Genomic DNA, 19,727 nt, shown 5'->3' with positions numbered 1-19,727 from the left:
GAGCTTGTCAACATTTCTTTATACCCATGAAGCTTCTTCGAGTATCCCAGAATTTAAACTGTATTGTAAAATTGATTCATGCAGCACCATTTCACCGCTTTGTCCATAAAAATGAAAAGTTGAGCTGCAGCCTCTGACCAACATCACATCCTAATCCTGACCTTTTAGAACAGTTTCAAAGGGTAAAATAAAAATAATTTAACACTTATTCAATTACTTAAAGCTAGACTGTAACGACTATTTTCTGCTCAGTTATTTTCAGTTTCAAAGTCTTTCATACACATTTTGTTGACGTGTTTAAAGACAGTTAACTCTGGAGATGAGCTTCATGAAAGCATCTTTATTTTTACTGATAAAAGTTTCTGAAGCTTTTTTTAAGTTTGATAGCTCTCTAAAACTACACTCAGCCATAAAAGCGTAAAGAATAATAAGTTAATAATTGGAGGGGATGACTGGCTAAAGGGGATTTTTATCCTGGAAAACCCAATCGGTGAAATTTGACAACGGCTTTTTATAAAAATCTTCTTTTTTTTTTTGGCACTATTACTTGCAACAAAAAAGCAAAAATGTCGAATTAACTTTAAATACCCAGGGGTTAAAGTCCGTACTGATTAGGAAGCTGGAAAATTGGGTTTAACTGTTAAAATTCCATCCCGATCTATTTTCAAAGTGTTCCTAGTGGTCTTTTAATTATGGCTCTTTAGTTTTTAGCCTAAATCAAAAATTCTGTTTTGTTTTATAGTTTCTTTGAAACTGTAGAAGTTCATTAGAAATTCACATGTGGGTTGTGGGCGGGGCCTCACCCCACTTCCCCTCATTGTTACCTAGAGCTCTGTTTAGTCTTTTGGCGCGCACAACCAATTTTCTACGTCACAAATGCAGTTTTTTTTCCCCATCTTTTCCTGAATCATTACGATTTCTATCCCTCCACCTATTTCTTAACCCCAGGGGGTCAAGGGCTGCCGGAGTCTCGTCTCTATGGACAAACGTTGGAATGAGACTGGGGTCGACCCTCAACGGGTCTGTCGCAGGGCCAGAGGAAGCCGGAGTGCCCGGAGAAAACCAATGCATGGATGCAGAAAATATACAAAGGAGAACCGTCTCGCTGTGAGGCAAGGACGCTAACCACTTCACCGCCATGCAGCCCTCGCAGTGATTTGAATCAAAAAAATATTCAGAAATTTTCTTTCAGCTTAATTTTCTTCATGTATGTTGTGAATAATCAGAAAAATTCAAATTCAAACAAAGTGATGCATCTCCAAGGGGCAATTACTTTTACGCCACAAGAACATGTTAAAAACACCATCGGGGTGGGTCTTTAACTTGCACCAGGTTGAATTGGTTTCAGGGTCAGAATGGATCTTAGCAGGCTGCTAAACTGAACCCACTTAATCCTTTGAGGTTTTCTTCATCTGATGCAGGCATGTCCAAAGTCCGGCCAAAGTAGGCCAAATGCGGCCCCCGTGTTCACATTTCCACGGGCCGCTGGCTCCTTTCATAAAATCAATAACATGCGGCCCCCCAGCACTTTTATAAAAAACTGTATAGTTTGTTCATTGTGGTTGGCCAAATGAAAATTTCACATTCATCATGAAGAGGCACTATACCAGATGAGACGTGCTATCTACGACAAGCTATGATCGGTGTGAAAACTTGACAAACTGACAGGGATTTGGGGGAAAATATTTAGATCTAAAAGAAGAAATAAAAGGTATGTTAAAAACACTATCGGGCTGAATGGTTGGCCTTTACACATTTCCACCACACCAAATTTGGCCCTCCTTGAAAAAGTTTGGACACCCCTGATCCAATGTCAGCTGCAATTAGCTAGTATGAAGCCTCTGATTAGTGTTATATGAACCACCTGCTGCTTCTGTTATAAGAAAGTTCACTTGGAACCAGTAGCAACAGACTAAACTGGTTGTAGTGAGTTAAGGTGGATAGTTGAGCCTTTAAGAACTGATACTGAAGTCATGTAAGGTGCTTTATGTCATTAGGGCAAATATTTACGTTTATTAGTTCCTCTAAAGGTGAACTTTACATTTTGTCTCCTGTCCTCTAGCATCATGTCAGCAGTCAAATCCCGTGTGTCTCTCCGGTCTCTGGTTCTGACCCCGGAGCGTATTCCGAGCTTCATCAACCCTTTACGCAGTCCGCTCCTGGCATCCCCGCGCCTCCTCCTGAACTCTCCAGACCGGACCAGGTTACTGTCGGACTGTGATGACGGCGGATCTCCGCCAGCAAGCCAGCCCAACACCCCGACGAACCCCAGGGGGTCTAAGAGGTTTACGCTGCGCTTGCCTTCGCCTGCGTTCGGACGCGCCCGGAGCGCCACCGCTGCTCCAGCAGAGTGCGCAGACGTGGATGCCATAACCTGCGCAGCCATGTCGCTAACGCACATCCCTAAGGTGACCACACCTTATGGGTTCCGCGCGGTGCTGGCCACGAGTCCGTGCACCAACCGGCGGGAGTCCCTGTTCCATCGCCACAAACAGGTGAAAGTTACGGTCACGGAGGATGACGCGCAGACTCCAGCGACGCCGCGTCCCGCCACAGCTCCAGGAAGGTCTCTGGGGCCCCGGCTGCAGCCATTAAAGGCTCTCGGTCTGCAGGTGATGAACGAGCTGAAGAAACCCGTGGCCAGTCTGAAGGCTTTGGGTTCATCTCCACGGATGACTGCTGCCCCTGAGTCTCTGTCGGACTGATGCCGAGGGTTTATGGTGGTTTAACATATTTTAATATATTCTTCTATTAAACTGATTTAATCTGAAATTGTTTGGCATTGTTTTTCCTTTAAACAAATCTGGTGTCATTACATATTAACATTTTTGTAGGACATGAAGAAGGGGAAGCTAATAAAACCCTGACTCAAAAAAGCAAGTGACCTTTTAAAATGCTGAAGATTTAAATTCTTTGAACAACTTCTGACTTATTTTTGTGTGTGAAAATAAGGCAGAAACTGTTTTTATTTAAAGGATGCAAATGTTCTGGTCACCTTATTGCCTGGGGGGGCTAGAAATAAACTATTTAAATGTTATTGCCTTTTTTTTTAAAAGTCATTTACGCATTGATTTACTTTACGAAATATAACTACAAATTACTCGTAATTTGGATTTCGAAATCCTGAAAACGCAGTTCTCACATTAAAGGTCTCCGATTAATTCCTTCATTTTTAACACAGGAATTAAGATTTTTGTCCAGTTTGAACATGGCATTGCTGGATGCTTTGTCTAATATCTTATTAAAATTACAAACTTTAAAGGAAAAGTGGCTACATTTTTAAATCAAAACAAGACTGCTCGCTGCCCCACCACCCCATCAGGGCAGTAACCTCCTGCACCACACCCTACATATCTGTTCACTTTATTTTTGCACATACTTTTATATTTTTTTCAAACAATTTAACAGGTTTCAGTTTACTTTATTTACTTCATTTATTTGTTATGCTTTGAGTTACCAGTGCTGAGGGAACCACTGTTGCTGCTGCTGGAACCATCAAGTCAGGCCTCACACAACAATGCATGCCAGTCAGCAGAGGCCTTATATTCAGCAGGCAGCTTATTGGACTAAACCATCGCCCAGGGGACAAGACATTCGTTTGTGTTGCTTTGCTTTAGTTTCCATTTTGATGTTCTTTATTTTCATTCATTTGTGTTATGTTAATTTACCACAGGATGGGCATTAGTTTAGTCTGTTGTATTTTGTCTAAGTCTTTTGAAGTTCCCCCTTGTGTGTCTGATCAGCCACTATATTTGTTCCCTTGTGTTTCAATTAGGAAGTTCAGTTTAAGTAAGCTTGTTTGTCTGTTCAGTTGTCCTCTGTTGAATTTAAAGCTTGAGTTAATTTTGTTACTTTGACCTCTCAAGGGCCAATTTTTGCCCAATTACACGTTTCAAAAATAAATTTGAAAATTTTTGATAAAATTGTTTGCTGTCTTTGTCTTATACTGCTCGGTCCACCACAAAGACCTGACAAAATGGTGAAATGGAAAGAGAGAAAAAAATTTGAACAGTTTGTAAACTTCCGGTGACGTAATCAAACGTCTGTTTCGTCAGCCCTGCGACACCGGAAATGTAGTTCAGCCAACGGAATCGTCCGGTAGTTGTGGCGGTAAGTGTGTCCGCATTGGAAATGAGCGAAATCCTTGAAGTTTCCGTGAATCTTAGCAACACCGTGCTATAAAGACAGCTAACCAGAACATATTCTCCAGTGGGTCATTGGATACTGGACGAAGAAAGCTCTCATGCTAACGTTAGTTGCTAGCCGGGTTGGGGGGGGGGGGGGGGGGTGCTCTCTTGGTTTGGGGATGCACACTGATGCACATGATCAGCAGGTCCTCTGACCGGACTGGAGAGCCCCAGAGCCGGCGCGAATTTAGCATCGCCTGCTAAACGACGCGAGCTAACAAACATAAGCTAACAACAGAGCAGCCGGTGGCTCGTGCCCACTTTGCAGATGCTTTTAGCACGTTTTTTCTTTTTGTCTTTTTCTTTGATTGGACCTTGTTTTGCCAGTGTGTCACATTGTTTAAGAAGGACCAGTTGAACGTTTTTATTTTTTTAAAGGTAATACATTTGATTTTAAGCTTAGTTCTATTCTTATTATTCGGAAAATACTTTAAATGCATTTATTTAGAGTAAACACAGATTTAAAGCATTAATTAGCATAATCTTTAAGACTTAAAGCTAAAACAGGTGAAACAAACTGCTTGACTTTGAGTTAAATTTATGGTTTTGTCTAATAACATCTTGGTGCAGGAGGGTGGAGGTCATGTTTCTCCAAAATGAACCCGGTACGCAAACGCCTCAGACTTAGCCCATCCCAAGCACAACTCAGGAGCAGCAGCGCCCCGAAGGCCTCCCCGTCTGACCCTCTTTCCAATGACGCCCCATCGCCTTCGGCTTCTGCTGGAGCCGGAACGGAAGAGGAGGAAGGGTACTTGTTGGTGGAGGAAGACACCGCTGACTCCAGCCTTGTCATCACCATGGGTAACTTACAGAAAACGCCCTTCTAACCACAACGTAAAGCTAATTACAGCTGTGCATTTGGACTGATGTCTGCATGTTTTTGTCTCTCAGAGGAAAGCCAGATGGAAGTGAAGATGCAGAGGAAGAAGCCGGCGAGGAAGAAGAGGAAGGCGCTGAATGAGGAGCCGCCTCAAGACAAAGTCAAGGCCTCGGAGACCGAAGAAGAGGAGGATACAGGGGTGGATGTGGAAATTGACAAACAGCTTGACCAGTCTTTGGAGACAAAGTCCAAACAGCACAACCTGACAGCTGTGAATGTCAAAAACATCATCCATGTAGGTTTCTCCCACCCCAAACTCAATGTTTTTTTCTTTCCTTGACCTTGAAGTTTTTAAAATATCTAAATCAGAGGTGAGCATGGTGAAAGTAAATTTATTTGCAGACACTGTGGTAAAACATCAAACGCAGCTCTTAATTCTGCTACACTACGGTAATGCACAATTGAGACCCTCAAGGATATATGAGTCTTCTTTTCTGATAAAATAAATGGACCTTTTTTGCAGAAACCCAGATATTTGACAGTTTTTTTCACTCATTTTGACTTCTGGTTCTCAGGAAGTGATCACCAACGAGCACGTAGTCGCCATGATGAAAGCGGCCATCAACGAGACCGAAGCTGTTCCTCCCTTTGTGAGTCTCCACCTTCACTGATGCCATTTAAAACCTCCTGTTTTGTATGATTTCAACGAGACTTTTCTTTGTTCAGGAGCCTAAAATGACTCGATCCAAGTTTAAAGAAGTTGTGGAGAAGGGAGTGGTGAGTGTGGAGTCTGTTATCTTTTAATTTACAACTGATTTGGTTCCTAAAGTGACTTTATCTTTCCAGGTGATTCCCACATGGAACATTTCTCCTATCAAAAAGAGCAGCGATGTCAACAAGGTAAAATAAACACACACAAAGACAGTTGTTTGTTCAGTTCAAGGGTCTGCAACCTGAAGCTCTGGAGCCTCCTGTGGCTCTTTTATCCCTTCATTGTGGCTCTTTGGCTTTAACGCAAAAGGCTAATGTTTTGAATAAATCACAGGTTTATAGTTTGGGTTAATTTCTTTAGTTAGGTTTATCATTTATATCATAGATAACTGACAAAAATGATGCTAATAGCTTTAATTTACTTTCAGAGTGGTTTTTTATTTATGCAATTTTTGTATATTATATATATATAGATTTAAAAAAAAATCTACAGATATTTTTCTGAAATTTCTCAGAATCACTTTATTTTTCAAATGTATAGATTAGGAAGCTTATGTTTACAGTCATAGTCAGTGATTGATTGTTTTCAGGTAAATGTTATTTTTGATAGGGAAACGTGCTGTTCCAAAGGGGAGCTGATGGTTTACAGTTATGTCCAACATTCAATAAATGGTCTGAATGATTTCAGTTATATTTATACTAAAGTTTTAAAGTGATACTTGTTTCTATGAGATCCTTTGCTGTGCCTCAAAAAAGGTCAAGTACAATATGATTGTCCAGTAAAAGAAAAGTTGTGCATTTCTAAAAATAAAATAAAAAATAAAAAGGAAATCTAAACTTTGTGTTACTGTAAACACCTAACTATCGGGGCAGCAATCAGCCACAGTTTCAGGAGAAATATCGGGATTGGCTGGAAAAAATTATACCGGCCCATCCCTTAAAAAAAAAAAAGACTCTAAGCCAATGCTGTGATGTTTTATTTTTTTATAGTAAAAGGTGAAAAAAAGACCAAACTCAGATTCTGAAAAATGTCATGATTGATTTATATTTTTTATTGAAGCAAATCTGCTGCAGATTTAGGTGGATCTTAGTTGACATTTATTTTGCGTCTTATTTTGAAAGGAACTTGTTTGTGCTGCTCTTAAAAGTAAAATAAATTTAAAAAAATTACATTTAGAAACACATAACTGTAACATATAACTAATTCAGATTTTCAAAATATTAAAAAAGCTACGTACATACTATAAACGAAAGACTTAAAGGCCACAAATTTGTATTTTCTAAACGGCAAAATAGAACTTTTGGGTTATGGTGCATAAAAAAACAGGCCCAAAGTGACTTTCAGCATTAAAGGTTGCAGACTCCAAGGTTAGACATTTTCCCTTTGTCAGCCAAATTGAAGTTTTTGCCTTGTTATTATTAATATTATTATTATTAATATTATTATTATTAGTCCTTTCAAGCAAGAGGACACACAGTTTTACCCTTAAGTGGGAATGGTTTCAGAGATCTCAAATCTTTTATTAATTAATAATATTTCTTTTTAATTAAAACGTTTTTTAATCAAAATTAAATTAAAATCTTTTAATTACATGTTCTGACGTAATCATGCTTTTTTAAGTTGTGAAAAATTCCTTAAAGGTTAAATTAAAGTTTCAAATGTACAATAAAAAAAGACCCAGTCAGATAAAAAAAAAATCATGTTTTTATCATCTTCCTGTGGCATTTTTCTAAAGAATCTTAGGCTCAAACTTCTTTCTTCTTTATTTTTGAGTATTTCTTAAATCAAATCTTTGGGAATCAGGAACAGACCAAAAAAAAGTCGGTTGAAAAAGGTTGAATTTTTTACGTAGATGCGGGCCACAAGCATCCTGCTCCGTGCCCACAGCTATGGCGAGGAGAAGTGGGGGCGGAGTTACTCAGCGCCACAACTGTATCCTAGAAAATGACTCGGGTTTTTTGATTTTGGCTAAAAACCGCATAATCATAATTAAAAAACCACCGGGAAGGCTTTGAAAAAAGATTAAAGATGATCAGAATTGGATTTAAAAATACATATTTTAAAGTTAAATTGTAAAAATTAATCTTTCTACTCTCATCTTCAGGCTCCTCAGTTTGTGGACATCCCATTAGATGAGGAGGACTCTTCGGATGAGGAGTATCGTCCAGATGAAGAAGACGAGGACGAGACCGCTGAAGATGTGAGGATTTTTGAACAGTGTGGATTATTGATCAGTTCCTAATGCTGATCAATAACTTTTTGGGCAATTTTACTATCAGACATTCCATGAAAGTGACATGGAAAGCACAGCGTCGTCTCCCAGGGGAAGTCGACTCAATCGAGGGGAGGAGGACAGCTGCAGCCCCTGGCAGGTGATGTTTGTCAAAAGATTTCAGACAAAAATCACAACCAGTTGAACTGTAAACAGTTTCATTTTATGACTTTATGAACATAGCTTTCAAATCAAGCAAGTCACTTCATAGTTTTTGCAGGGTAACATAATTATTTATTGTGAAAAACAGAAATCCTGCTTTTGGCCTGGACTTTTAATTTGAAAGGACTTGAAATAAGATAACTGTCAATATTTCAAGGATAAGACATAGTTTGATCATTAAAATGAAGCTGTAAAAGTTCTGTTATTCAGTCACTAAACTAAATGTTTTTGACTTTATAAAGTGAAAGAAAAAGCAGGAGGTTTTCCTGTTTTGGTATAAAATAACTCTATTGACCATCAAACTATTTAAGTATTTCAGGTTCTGTTCAAATAAAACTAAGGCGTGTGTTTGTAAAACCAATATTCTCGTTTTTTTTTTTTTTTTTTTTTTTTACTCATCAGAGCTCTCGGGTTCAGTTAAGACGCTCAAAGTTGGGGTCAATGGGACCACCCCCTCCCCCCAAAACCCCGCCCCCCAAAGCGGTGACTGACAGCACCTTCCTGGAGAAGCTCCACGCAGTGGAAAAGGAGCTTGCAGACTGTTTGGAGCCCTACCAGGTAACCCCTAACTCTGTTCCACATCACAATCCTTCCTGTTCAGCTGGCACTTAAAGTCAGAAGGATAAAGATGCTGTCCTTAGTATAAAATAAGGAAACATTAGTTATTGGTTAACAATTTGTGTGTTTTATAAAGAGAGAAGCCTGTAAAGCTGTTTAACTGAGCATTTCTGCCTCACAATGTTTTATCTACCTATTTAGATGTGATGCAACACATGGATAGGATTGTTTTAGCTATGCAGTACGCTATTTTAAATGGTTAGCAGCTGCTAGAGTTTAAAAAATCAGTACAAAGGCTGCAGCACCACTTTATTTATTAACGATGGACATTCAGTCGTTTTTGCTATAGCGTTAAAACTGGACTTGAAAGTTAAACCATCTTAAAAATTTGGAGAGATTCAGGCTGTATTCAGACTTTTCCCCAAAAACAGATGTTCAGGCTTGGACTTGTAGGCTCAAAAACTTGTCTCTTTTGGTTTGGGATTTGAAAAAGAAAAAGAGATTGTTTTTTAATTTTATTTTAAATAAGAGTTAAATGGCGAGACAGCAGAATGACAGCTGCTAAGGGACCGTCTACAAACTGCTAGCCCTTGGAAAAAGTGACAATAAAAGAAAATCAACAATCTCTCCAAAACAACTGAAACCAATAAATATTTTCATTAATATGAGCTAATCATGAAAACTCATCATATTCAGCAAACAACAATGATTTTGGAAAGGAGTAATTTTAGGAATTTTTAATGGAGATATGAATCACATTTGATCAAAAATGTTGAATAGTTTTGGTGTTCAATGATAAAATAATGTGAATAAAATAAAAATAGGGGAAGCCTGGATCTGTTTTTTAACTCTGTTCATTTTTTAATGTGTTACAAAGTACCGGATCAGGAGGTTCTCAAAATCAAATACTTGAAATCCGATTGGGGTTGAAACCTAATCTCGCATGTTTGCCAACTCCAGCCGCTGGCGGAGTCAGAGGACGAGGCTGGCGTGATGGCATGTCGAACTCGCTCCAAGCGTCCTCTGAGGGATGTTCCGCTGGGCCAGCTGGAGGCCAAGCTCCGAGCTCCTGACATCACTCCCGACATGTACGACTCAAGCTCCGCCCCCGAGGACAGGGACTGGACGGATTGGCTGAGAAGCTTGATGAGTTCAGAAGTAGATAACGAAGGTGCATAAATCTCCCATTAATGAGACTTAACTTCCTTTTCAAGTGAATTTTTTTAATTGAATCTGCTTAATGATTTTGGGATGAGCCAATCCGTGTCTCCATCACTTAATCTTAACAAATTACTTAGAACCAGCGTCTAAAGGAGCATCCAGGAACTGAGCCGTCACCTTAAAACCAACAAGATCTTCTATCAAGTGTTATTTAGCAGCCAAACATTATGAGCTTATAGTTTAAAATGTTTATTAATGTCTCTCTTGCAGATGAATGTGATGATGAAGATGATCCAGAGTACAACTTTCTGGCAGACACTGACGAGCCAGATGTGGAAGATTACCGCGACGACAAGGCTGTCCGCATCACCAGTCAGTACTCACAAATACAAAAATCTGATTCTATTCACCATCCAACGCCATTTAAACACTGTTATTTGTTTAAATTGAAATGAATGTGGTTGATTTCTGAGAGCATTTCTCTGTCCTGCAGAGAAGGAGGTTAACGAGCTAATGGAAGAACTCTTTGAAACGGTACAAAAATCATTTTGTTCTGTAAAAGATGCGCAACTGTTATTGAACTTCCTCTGCAAATGAGGCGGACAAATACCAGGGACCAGATTCTGCTCTCCTTACTTCAAAGTTAGTCCCCCCACAATCTAGCGGATATGTTTTTAAAATCCCAAGTTGCGATTAAAAAGCCACAATGTGTTCGTGTCACAGACATGATCTGTTCTCCCACTTAAAAGATGTAATTTTCATCATAGGTAAACCTCAACTATGAGAGACATGGGAAAATAAATCCAGAAAATCACATGGTCTGATTTTTAAAGACTTGATTTGTAAATTATGGTGGAAAATAAGTACTGAATACTTTATTATATACACTTTGTTGGCAATGAGAGCAGTATTCTGTAAGTCTTCACAAGATTCTAAGAATAATAATACAATTATCATAGTTTTTTTAGATGTAAAATTAAATCTACATGTGCTAAACATAAGGAGTTTGTCTGTTCTTTGTGTTAGCTCAAAGAGGACCTGGCATCACAGGAAGTGGATGACGAAGGCCATGAGGAAGAGGAGGAACCACAAGAAGACAGACAAACTGTTCATTCACACCCCGCTCCGGACCCGCACACGTGTGTAGCACAACAGGACACAATGTCAGGCGGTTGTGTTTGTGTCTGATTCTTTTTTTTTTCTTTTTGGGGTGTGTGTTGATTTTAGAGAGGCGGTTGAGGCAGAGGCGGAGGAGGAATGGGTCCCAGGGCTACGTACGGTGAAGCAGCAACTGGCTTTTATCAGGAACCGACAGCAAACAAATGCACATTATCATAAATACTTCCAGTGTCCAGAACCGAACACACTGAAGTTGAACGCTCAGCAAAAGATGAGACTACAGCAGCAGCTGCAGCAGGTACATGGTTGTCCCAGGAGAAGGCAAAGCATTTTCCTTAAGACCCACTCCAATAAAATTGATGTTTTTTAAACATGTTCCTGTGGCATTTTTCTAAAGGGAAGATTAAGCTCAAAATGGCATTTTGGAGTATTTTTCAAATTCAAATAGTTGTGAATGAGAAGTGAAAAAGATCTGAAAAGTAGAGAATACTCAGGGGTGGGTTACAAGCTCTATGGTTTGAGTTCTCCACTGTGGGGAGGGGAAGGGAGGCAAATTTTCTGACCAACTCATAGAAACTGTCCTAGAAAACAACACAGGTTTAGGGATTTTGGCTCCAAACAGCGTAACCGTGGGAACGCTTTGAAGATAAACGAAAAGATGATCGGGGTGGGTCTTTAACGTAAAAACTATTTAAATGAATGATTATGTTTCCTTGTATTTGTCAGCATGTTCAGCTGCTGACTCAGATTCATCTGCTGTGTTTGCCTGTGGTCAAACTGCACAGTGAGGCTGAGACCACCAAACAGTTCCTGGTAACTCGCAGCCACCCGAAGATCGCCTGAAGCTTGTTGTTCAGACAGAAACTACCGCTAACGCATTGATCTGATTCTCAGTTTGAGTTGGACATGCTGGCTCAGGGCGGTGAGCTCATCCGATCTGCAGGCCAGCCCGGATTCTGCAGCGCTTTCAGAGCGTCCAATCTGCAGGGGGCGCTGGAGCTGCTGGAGGAGCTGCATCAGACTCCCATCAACTATGAACCGCAGCACCACCCGCCAGATGCCAGAGGATACAGTGAGTAACCAGACGACAGCAACTGGCTGTTCTGATGAGGCTCAAAGAAGAAAAAAACCTGGATCTTAGTAGTTTTGGTTTAGCCGACTCTTTCTGTCTTAATCTGCTCAGTGCGCTGTTTTCCCGTCATGCCTGCTGAGCTGGCCTGGCTTTTTGCAACCCGGCCGGTGTTCCTCTACCCAGAGCTGCTGCCGTGTGCCAGTCTGGATCCGGCGCTGTACTGCCCCCGCAGGACGGCAGCTTTCACTGCAGCTGAGGACTGGTAAGTTCAGAGATCAAAGTTTAAAGCCAAAGAAACTTTTTTTTCGGGGCCCAGAAGTATTTTTAAATAGTTGTGTATTTGTGTTTTACCAGCCTGCTGGTTCTTGGCCTCAGAAATATGGGAGGGTCATGTGACCCGCCTAAACTCGTGTCTCAGTTTCTGTTGAGGAAAACCGTGGTTCAGGTCCGAAGAAGAATCCTGCAGTGCTGCAGGCCCGGGTTTCCTGACAACATTGTCAAGGTAAAAAAAAGAAAAACAAAAAACACCTGAGTATAAGTCAGTGACCTGAAGCTGACTTTGAAATATTTGCAGGCTTTCAGGTATCAGCAGGTGTTGTGGCCAATGCCGGTTGCCTGTCATCCTGTGGATCCTGCAGAGCGACGCCCCCCTGTGGAGAGGGAGGAGAAGGTCTTGCCTCTGTGGCTTGTGGTATGACAGCTGTGTCTGGCGGTGGAAACATCATAAATTGAGTTTTTACTTAAAAGGCATTCAAATGTGCTTTTTTCTGAGCAAACAGGTCATTGTTTTCACTTTCATCATACAGCTTCAGTCTGACACCGACAAAATAAATATAAAAAACAGGATTTTTTTTATTTCTTAAAGTTGCAAACAGATTGAAAATCATTTCTCAGCATTCTCTACCATTATTGGTAGTGTTGCATGACAGTGTTGCCACCACAGTCAAGTTTGTAAAAAAAAGGCTGGGGTCCCTAAACGATGCTCAGACCGGTGCTTCAAAGAGCCAAAAGTGTGACAAAGCAGTGGGACATAGTAAAAGAGACAGTGTGAAGATGCTTTATTGAATTGCTTCTGACAGTCTGCATCTTTGGCTTCCCACACACTAAAGTAAAGGCATATTTCACCGCTCATCGCCATGACGACGGCCTTTTTTATTTCTTCCTTGGAGCATCGTATGCATTACTCCCATCCATAAGGTCCCAGAATTTGTATTTGGAAGTAAGGCAACACTTTAGTTCGCTTTGCATTTGGCATTTTTACTGAAGCTCCGCCTACCCACGCGGCATCGTCCATTCTTATGTGAGCCCGCCCACAATTGCTGGAAAGGTAACATAATTTGAGTTTCGGCACTCATCCTTAGTGATGAGTCTGACATTCACTAATAATCTTATTTCTCCTGTTTATTTCATTTATTTTATTATTTTTGTGGTTTCTTTATGCAGACGTGTCTCATCAGCAGCAACAGCCCCCCCCCCTCAAACAAAATAGTATATTTTTAAAGAAACTGTGACCACAAACCTGAGTAAATTTACAGACTGATGCAGACAGATGGTGTTATTGACCAGTTAAAAGCCATAAAAGAAATACCTGCATGTTACATCTGTCAAACATTTGTACATTTAAAATAAAAACCAATTTTATGTCACTGGTGAACTTCTCAGCTTAGAGATTTGAAGGATTTTGGTGCAAAACATTCATTTTTGCAAAAGCAACACTTATATATTTAGTTTAATTTGTTTACTCCTAGTAAAACTTTTGTTTATTAAAATGTGCAGAAAAGGTTTACATCTACTTCTGAGCATTTGGTAGATTGTAATTTTGTTTTTGTTTTTTCCTAGCGGAGCCTTCCCATCATCTATCTGTCAGTGAAACATGTCAACAGCCCGTCCGGCGCCATCCCAGAGGCCCCCGCCCCTTGCAGGAAAGGGAAACCCCGTCAGAGTCAGCTGGCCGTTCTGCGTTCTGCCTCTGTCACCTACAGCTTTCTCCCCGGATCCAAATACCCGCCGCGTCTACCTGCCAACCTGGACTTCAAACGAATCGGGTTTGTCTTGGTGCAGTCGCCGCTCCCCCCTCCCGTCCCCGACTCCTGCCCCCCGCCGGACAGCCCGACCAGCCCCTCTGTTTCCTCGCCAAGTCCTCCACGGGTCCTCCTTCACCGTCTACCTCTACCAAAGACCGACCCTTTCACGAACCTCACCCCCGTCTCCACGGAAACCACTGAAAAGATCAGAGGCCACGTACAGACGCTAGCCGGCCTGAGGAGAAGGTCGCCTCCTTCGTGTCGAGCTGCCGGGAAACCCGGTGGGAAGGAGATGAAAGCTTCTTCCTTCTTTCAGAAAAGCTCAACCGACGTCCTCAGAACCAACCCCAAAGACGGGAGCGAGGGAGGAGTGAAGGACCCAAACGCAATGTCCGAATGTTCCCCTGGTTCAGGGCGGAGCATCGATTCTCCTCATCCAGAGGGGGCGGAGTCAGAAAGTGAACATGAAGTGACTGTTACCTTGTCCAGATCAGGAAAAGAAGAGCACTGTGGAGATGGAGAGACGTCTTCCGATGAGTCCAGATCGTCTGTCATCCACATTCAGGTAAAACAGGTTTATTTTGCTAAACCAGAACCAAACATGGGCTCTCAGATAGACCTTTTTTTTTTTTTTTGCTCTTCAGCTTCAAAACAAACATTTCATCGGAAATTATTTCGCCAAAAATGTCCTTTTAGACGTTATGCAAACCTCAGTCACAAAGAATCAGCATCTTTTAGGTTGCTAGGGTGGCATTTTTTTCCTGTTTTTGATAAATATTACCAGCTTTGTGCTTTCAGAATAAAGTTGCAAAGAACTTCAGATTTTGTTAACAACAGTATGATCATTATACTGTGTAATCCGAAAAAACTGAGGCCAAAAATCCGCTTCAAATCGGATCTTTGGTTCTTATCGGTTAACTTATTGGACCTAACCTAAAGTTTAAATAAATCTGTCTTTAATTGAAACTTAAATACTTTTTCATTGGAAATGAAATGAATGACTCTGTCCTCAGGAGAAGCTCTCCTCAGAAGAAACGGAGGATGATGACGATCTGAGGGAATCTGAGGATCTGGTGTTTGCCCAGGATTATCTCCACAGAGTAAGAGAAATACTTTTTTTCACTTTCACCTCTTATTTTGACAGTTCTGACACGGCCAAAAAAAACAAAAAACCAAAAAATAAAGCATGTTATTTTATGTCCCATTTTTACATTCATACTGGTTCCAGTAATAACATAAATATGCCAATAATTCAGTGAGAATGTGCGTCATCTGTAACATTTTTCTGTCTTTCGGGCAGGTTTGTGAGGCAGTGCAGGGGTGTTCGAGCCTTGCTGAGCAGCTGTTACAGGTTTTGGATGAATTTTCTGCTGCGGGGGTTCTGGAAGTTCTGTACGGCAGGTTAAGCCGAGTCCTGCAGCCGTGGCCTCAGCTGCTCAAAGACTTTGCTGCCTTCCTGAACCACAAGCAGGCTCGCAAATGTGGACTGGTAGCTGCCATCACTCTCCCATGAAAGTCGCTGTGATTTAAATTCAGTGAACACAATTTTTAAAATAAATCTTGTTTTTCTCGGTCAGCTGTTTGAACAGCAGCTGTTTAAACGCAGCAGGCAGTTTTTACGGCGACTGGGGCGCACCCTCGGAGAGAGCTCATTCCTCTACCAGGAAGTGGTTTCTGTGCTGCAGGGATGCTCCGCCCCTTCATCTGAAGACATGGACAAGGTGATATAACTGAGATCAGTGGATCTTAGATTTAAACAAAACTTTTTAGACAGCTTTTACTTTGGTTTAGAATCCCCTCCAATCATCTTGAGCTCTTTTAAAAGCGTTTCCAGTGGTCTTTTAATTCTAATTATACCATGGTCCGGGTGAATACTCGATTCTGATTGGCTGAAGGGTGTACATTAAAAAGTGATATACCACAGTGATAACCACACGGTGAAAAAAGAAGTTCCGGTCACCTAGCTTAAATGTTTCGTATCACTGCGTCGGCTTCTTTAAAACAACCTTTTGCTTCATCATTTGAACAAAAACAAGCGGTAAGAGGTGAACTTTCTCTCTGAACTGATGCTTTATTCAACCTATCGGAAAGATCAGCATATATATATATATATATATCCCTGAATCTTGACTGCAGCGGTGGTGGGGTGCGACGTGGACTATTTGTTACGTAACAAATAGTCCGCTTTTTGTGAAAAAAGCTAACCAAATTGGAAACAAAACAAGAATAAAGGACTAAAAACTGGTTAATATGTATCGCTTTTGTAAGTGACCGTTGTATAAGCGGGTTAATGGCCTTCGAAGTGTGCATTATTACTTTTTAACGCACTTCACGGAAGTGCGTTAAAAAGTAATAATGCACACTTCGTCGGCCATCAACCCTTACATATCCTATCTCTAGCCAAAATCCCCATTGCTTAGACGTCCAACCTAAAGGCCCGTACACACCGGGAAGAATATTCGCCAGCGTTTTTCGCCACGTTTTTTGTGTTCACACCTAGGCGATTTTCGCTGACGATGAGCCGAGCGAACATGCAATTTCATTCCCTGACATTAGATGGCGCTTAATGTAAACAGAAATACTCCTGTACACAGGGTGGCGCTGCGCAACTTTACGCTTCTTGAAGTCCCTTTTCACACAGAAGAAGAGAGCAAGTATTTACGCTCTTGTCAGAATCAAACAAAGAAAACATGAATATTTCAAGCACCAGTTGCGCCAACTGTTGCTTGGTTCGGGGATATTTTAGAATGTCCGTCATTATTTCGTTGCGGTAGTGTAGACGCTACTTGGTGTCTATCTTCTTCGCTGGTATGTGTGCTCAGAAAGGCAGTTTTGTGTTTGAGCGCCCCCAAGTAGTGTTTTACTGTAACTTCAGAAGCTCCAGACACGTGTGCAAAAGCGCCACTCTCATTGGTCGAATAGATTTCGACGCGGCGCGTCAAACCAAAAAAACGAACCCGAGGCGTTTTTTAAAAAGTATCGCTTTGACGCGTGGCGTTTTTTCGCGTCGGTGTTCACACTAACGTTGGGGCCCTTTGTTTAGTCACGAGGCGTTAAACGTCGGCGAAAATCGCGGGTGAAATTCGTCCCGGTGTGAACAGGCCTTAACACAACCTGTGCAACAAGAATGGCGGGCAACAATTTAAATTTATTTTAAATTTATTTTATTATTATTATTTATTTTCTTTATACATGTCCTGCATCATCAGAAAAATGCCACAAGAACATGTAAAAAAAAATTTTTTTATCAGAGTGGGTCTTTAAGTTCCCAAAAAAAAAAGACACCCTTCAGACATTTAGAACTTAAGTCTTTAACTTCTGCTGCTTCTTCTCTCAGGTCGCGTCTCTGCTCAGTCACCATGCAGACTTGCAGGTAGAGGTCCGGGAGTTCTTCCAGCAGCTCCACATCTGCTCGTTGCCAACAGCAACCGGCTCTGAACCTGCTGATGTGGGCTGGGCGTCTCAGAGCAACGAACACTGCGATGGGAAACGGGTTGACTGTTGCTCAGAAGAGGACAGAGACCAGGAGGAGCAGCGAGCCGTTTGTGCCAAAAACAGTAAATTGACTTCCACTGGAGAGAAGGTCGTCGTTTGGACCCGGTGAGAGCCAAATGTTCTTCAGTAACTTGCAGGGATTGTGGGTGACGCTATTGGTGTTTCAGTGTTAAATGGAGGAACCTAAACGGAGGCAGCAGAGGGTTTAACATCTTAAAGCCTCTCTTAAAGCACCGAAAGTCATTATTCTTCCAGAAAGTTCTACATGTTAAAACCTCTATAAATGTATTTAAGGCATTTAGAAAACACAAAAAAGGCTCATCCATGCCATGTTGTTGTTTTAGCGAAGCAGACCGCACCATTCTAACAGCCTGCCAGCAGAAAGGAGCCAGTAGAAAAACTTTCAGACAGATTTCTGCTCAGCTGGGAAACAAAACGGTCCATCAGGTAAGAGAAAGCGGTTTCTCTTCAGAAGAACCTCAAATTTTATCCTCTTACGTTTGAGCTAACAGGTTGTTTTATTATCAGGTGCAACTTCGTTTCCAGGACTTGATGAAACTGTTTTACACCTCATCCCAAAAATCCACAGCTTGGTCTTCAAAGGGCCAGCCAGTCAACAAACCCGAAGCAGCTCCCGACTAATCCCGGACTAACCCCCAAGTGGATGCCTGGCCTGAAAGGGTCTGCTGCAGTGCTTTAAGGCTGCAGCTGTTAAGCTGCAGGGTCATTAAAAGCACTAACGGTGGATTTTGTTCCAGCAGAGTGTGCTCGACAGCTGTGTCACAGCCTTCAGAATCACTGCATCAGTGCAAGATTGAGCGTTCACAATCATGAGTGATTGTAGTTCAGCTCGGAATGACCGAGAAATGTTAAATCCCGATCCTGGTTCAGTGGAGCAACTCCGCGAATCCTTCAAATGAATGTGGCGGTTTTTCCTGTTCCTCTCACTGCAGCTGTTCAAAGGTTTTTCTGGTGAAATTTCAACATTTTTATTGATCTTCACAGAGTCCAAAGCCATTTTTTAAATTTTATTTATAATAATATATATTCAAGACAAATTTGTATTACATTTTTAGAAATTGTCTTCTTGGAAATGGGAAAAGATCTGATCTTTACCTCAAGAATTAAGACGATTTAAATAAAAAAGTAAATGAAACCAATTTGCATCTTTTAAAACATATGTCCTCACTAAGTGTGCCAAATGTTTAAGATGGGATAGGGGGAAGACCTTACAGTTTTAATTTCATCTGGAAGCCACAAGCAGCAATTTCTTGATGGTATCGACTATAATAAAATTATAACTGTTTTATTACACAAACTCCAGATGAATTAATCTTAAAATTTTTGAATTGCTCTTCACTAATTCTTGAAAAAAACTTTGACTTTACAGTTTTACTAGATGGATTCATGGAGTTTCATCCTGTGTGACAATAGCAAATGAAAAGACATTTATAATCAATGGGCATTTGTTTGTAATTTATCTCCTCTGACCTCAAAGATCTGGGATTTCACTGTGACAAATTGTCAAATATAAAAAAATAAAAAGTTGTTAGAGAAGTCTCAAAAACTTCTGCCTTACGTTGTGTTTACGCCCCAACATTTTTTCACCAGCTGAGCAGTCAATACTAAACTTGGTAATAGAACTAAGATTGGTAATATGCCCAATTTTTGTCTCACATTTTTCTTATTTAACCCTCTGAAGATTTAGTTTATCCAGGCAGCGGCTGCTGTCTGATGCTAATGACAATAGTAATACAAGAAATGCCTACATTGTTTTGTATACGCAATAAAAAGTTAAAAATATGTTTTGAAATGCAAAAAAAGCAGCTTAACACTTCAAATCATTCATAATAAAACATCAGAAAGACTTGTGTAAATTAATACTTTGTAAATGTTATAAAGGGTGCTCCAACATTCCATGAACGTTTTGGTTAAATGTTTGATTATTCATGTTGAATATAAACAAACAAAATTTGATTTCAATAAAAAAAATTGAAACAAACTATTTATTTTCAGTATTTTTATTTTGTTTATACATTTATATTTGCTTAAATTTGGGATTGGCAAGCATTTGGCCAATGAGAAGATTACATCACATGTTTCCTGGTGGACCAATAGGAAGCGCTCATTCCGGTTTCCTTCCAT

At 40.7% G+C, this 19,727-nt stretch overlaps 2 protein-coding genes across 4 annotated transcripts; both read left to right on the top strand.

The window, feature by feature from the left end:
* Positions 1-1,835: 1,835 nt before the first annotated feature.
* On the top strand, positions 1,836-2,772 carry LOC101171924 (C2 calcium-dependent domain-containing protein 4C). 2 transcript variants are annotated; one of them, XM_004073744.4, is made up of 2 exons: positions 1,836-1,975; positions 2,063-2,772. In XM_004073744.4, the coding sequence occupies exon 2, from the start codon at positions 2,067-2,069 to the stop codon at positions 2,703-2,705; it is 639 nt and encodes a 212-aa protein (XP_004073792.1). In that variant the 5' UTR covers positions 1,836-1,975; positions 2,063-2,066; the 3' UTR covers positions 2,706-2,772. The 2 variants fall into 2 exon arrangements, with proteins under 2 accessions (XP_004073792.1, XP_078811196.1); XM_078955070.1 differs by having other exon boundaries at positions 1,851-1,980.
* A 1,247-nt stretch (positions 2,773-4,019) lies between these two features.
* Positions 4,020-19,584, top strand: gon4la (gon-4 like a). 2 transcript variants are annotated; one of them, XM_023959927.2, is made up of 26 exons: positions 4,020-4,110; positions 4,758-4,988; positions 5,079-5,302; positions 5,583-5,657; positions 5,734-5,784; positions 5,854-5,907; positions 7,824-7,919; positions 7,999-8,091; positions 8,556-8,711; positions 9,672-9,882; positions 10,143-10,244; positions 10,366-10,406; positions 10,899-11,011; positions 11,100-11,289; positions 11,718-11,804; positions 11,886-12,063; positions 12,175-12,325; positions 12,418-12,565; positions 12,638-12,754; positions 13,903-14,652; positions 15,101-15,187; positions 15,388-15,576; positions 15,665-15,808; positions 17,425-17,687; positions 17,927-18,029; positions 18,111-19,584. In XM_023959927.2, the coding sequence occupies exons 2-26, from the start codon at positions 4,784-4,786 to the stop codon at positions 18,222-18,224; spliced, it is 3,942 nt and encodes a 1,313-aa protein (XP_023815695.1). In that variant the 5' UTR covers positions 4,020-4,110; positions 4,758-4,783; the 3' UTR covers positions 18,225-19,584. The 2 variants fall into 2 exon arrangements, with proteins under 2 accessions (XP_023815695.1, XP_078811193.1); XM_078955067.1 differs by having other exon boundaries at positions 4,088-4,565.
* The last annotated feature ends 143 nt before the right edge of the window (positions 19,585-19,727 follow it).

The sequence above is a fragment of the Oryzias latipes genome, chromosome 11 (genome assembly GCF_053564925.1).
Source record: "Oryzias latipes strain Hd-rR chromosome 11, Olatipes_Hd-rR_3.1".
In the NCBI taxonomy this organism is placed as follows: Eukaryota; Metazoa; Chordata; class Actinopteri; order Beloniformes; family Adrianichthyidae; genus Oryzias; species Oryzias latipes.
This window is presented reverse-complemented; position numbering and strand designations above follow the sequence as displayed.

Excerpts from the sequence above, each read along its gene's own strand:
- LOC101171924 (XM_004073744.4), top strand. The coding sequence starts at position 2,067 with ATGTCAGCAGTCAAATCCCGTGTGTCTCTCCGGTCTCTGGTTCTGACC.
- gon4la (XM_023959927.2), top strand. The coding sequence starts at position 4,784 with ATGAACCCGGTACGCAAACGCCTCAGACTTAGCCCATCCCAAGCACAA. Across the intron at positions 9,883-10,142 it reads TTCAGAAGTAGATAACGAAG|ATGAATGTGATGATGAAGAT; the intron begins GTGCATAAATCT and ends TCTCTCTTGCAG. Across the intron at positions 15,809-17,424 it reads CATCTGAAGACATGGACAAG|GTCGCGTCTCTGCTCAGTCA; the intron begins GTGATATAACTG and ends TTCTTCTCTCAG.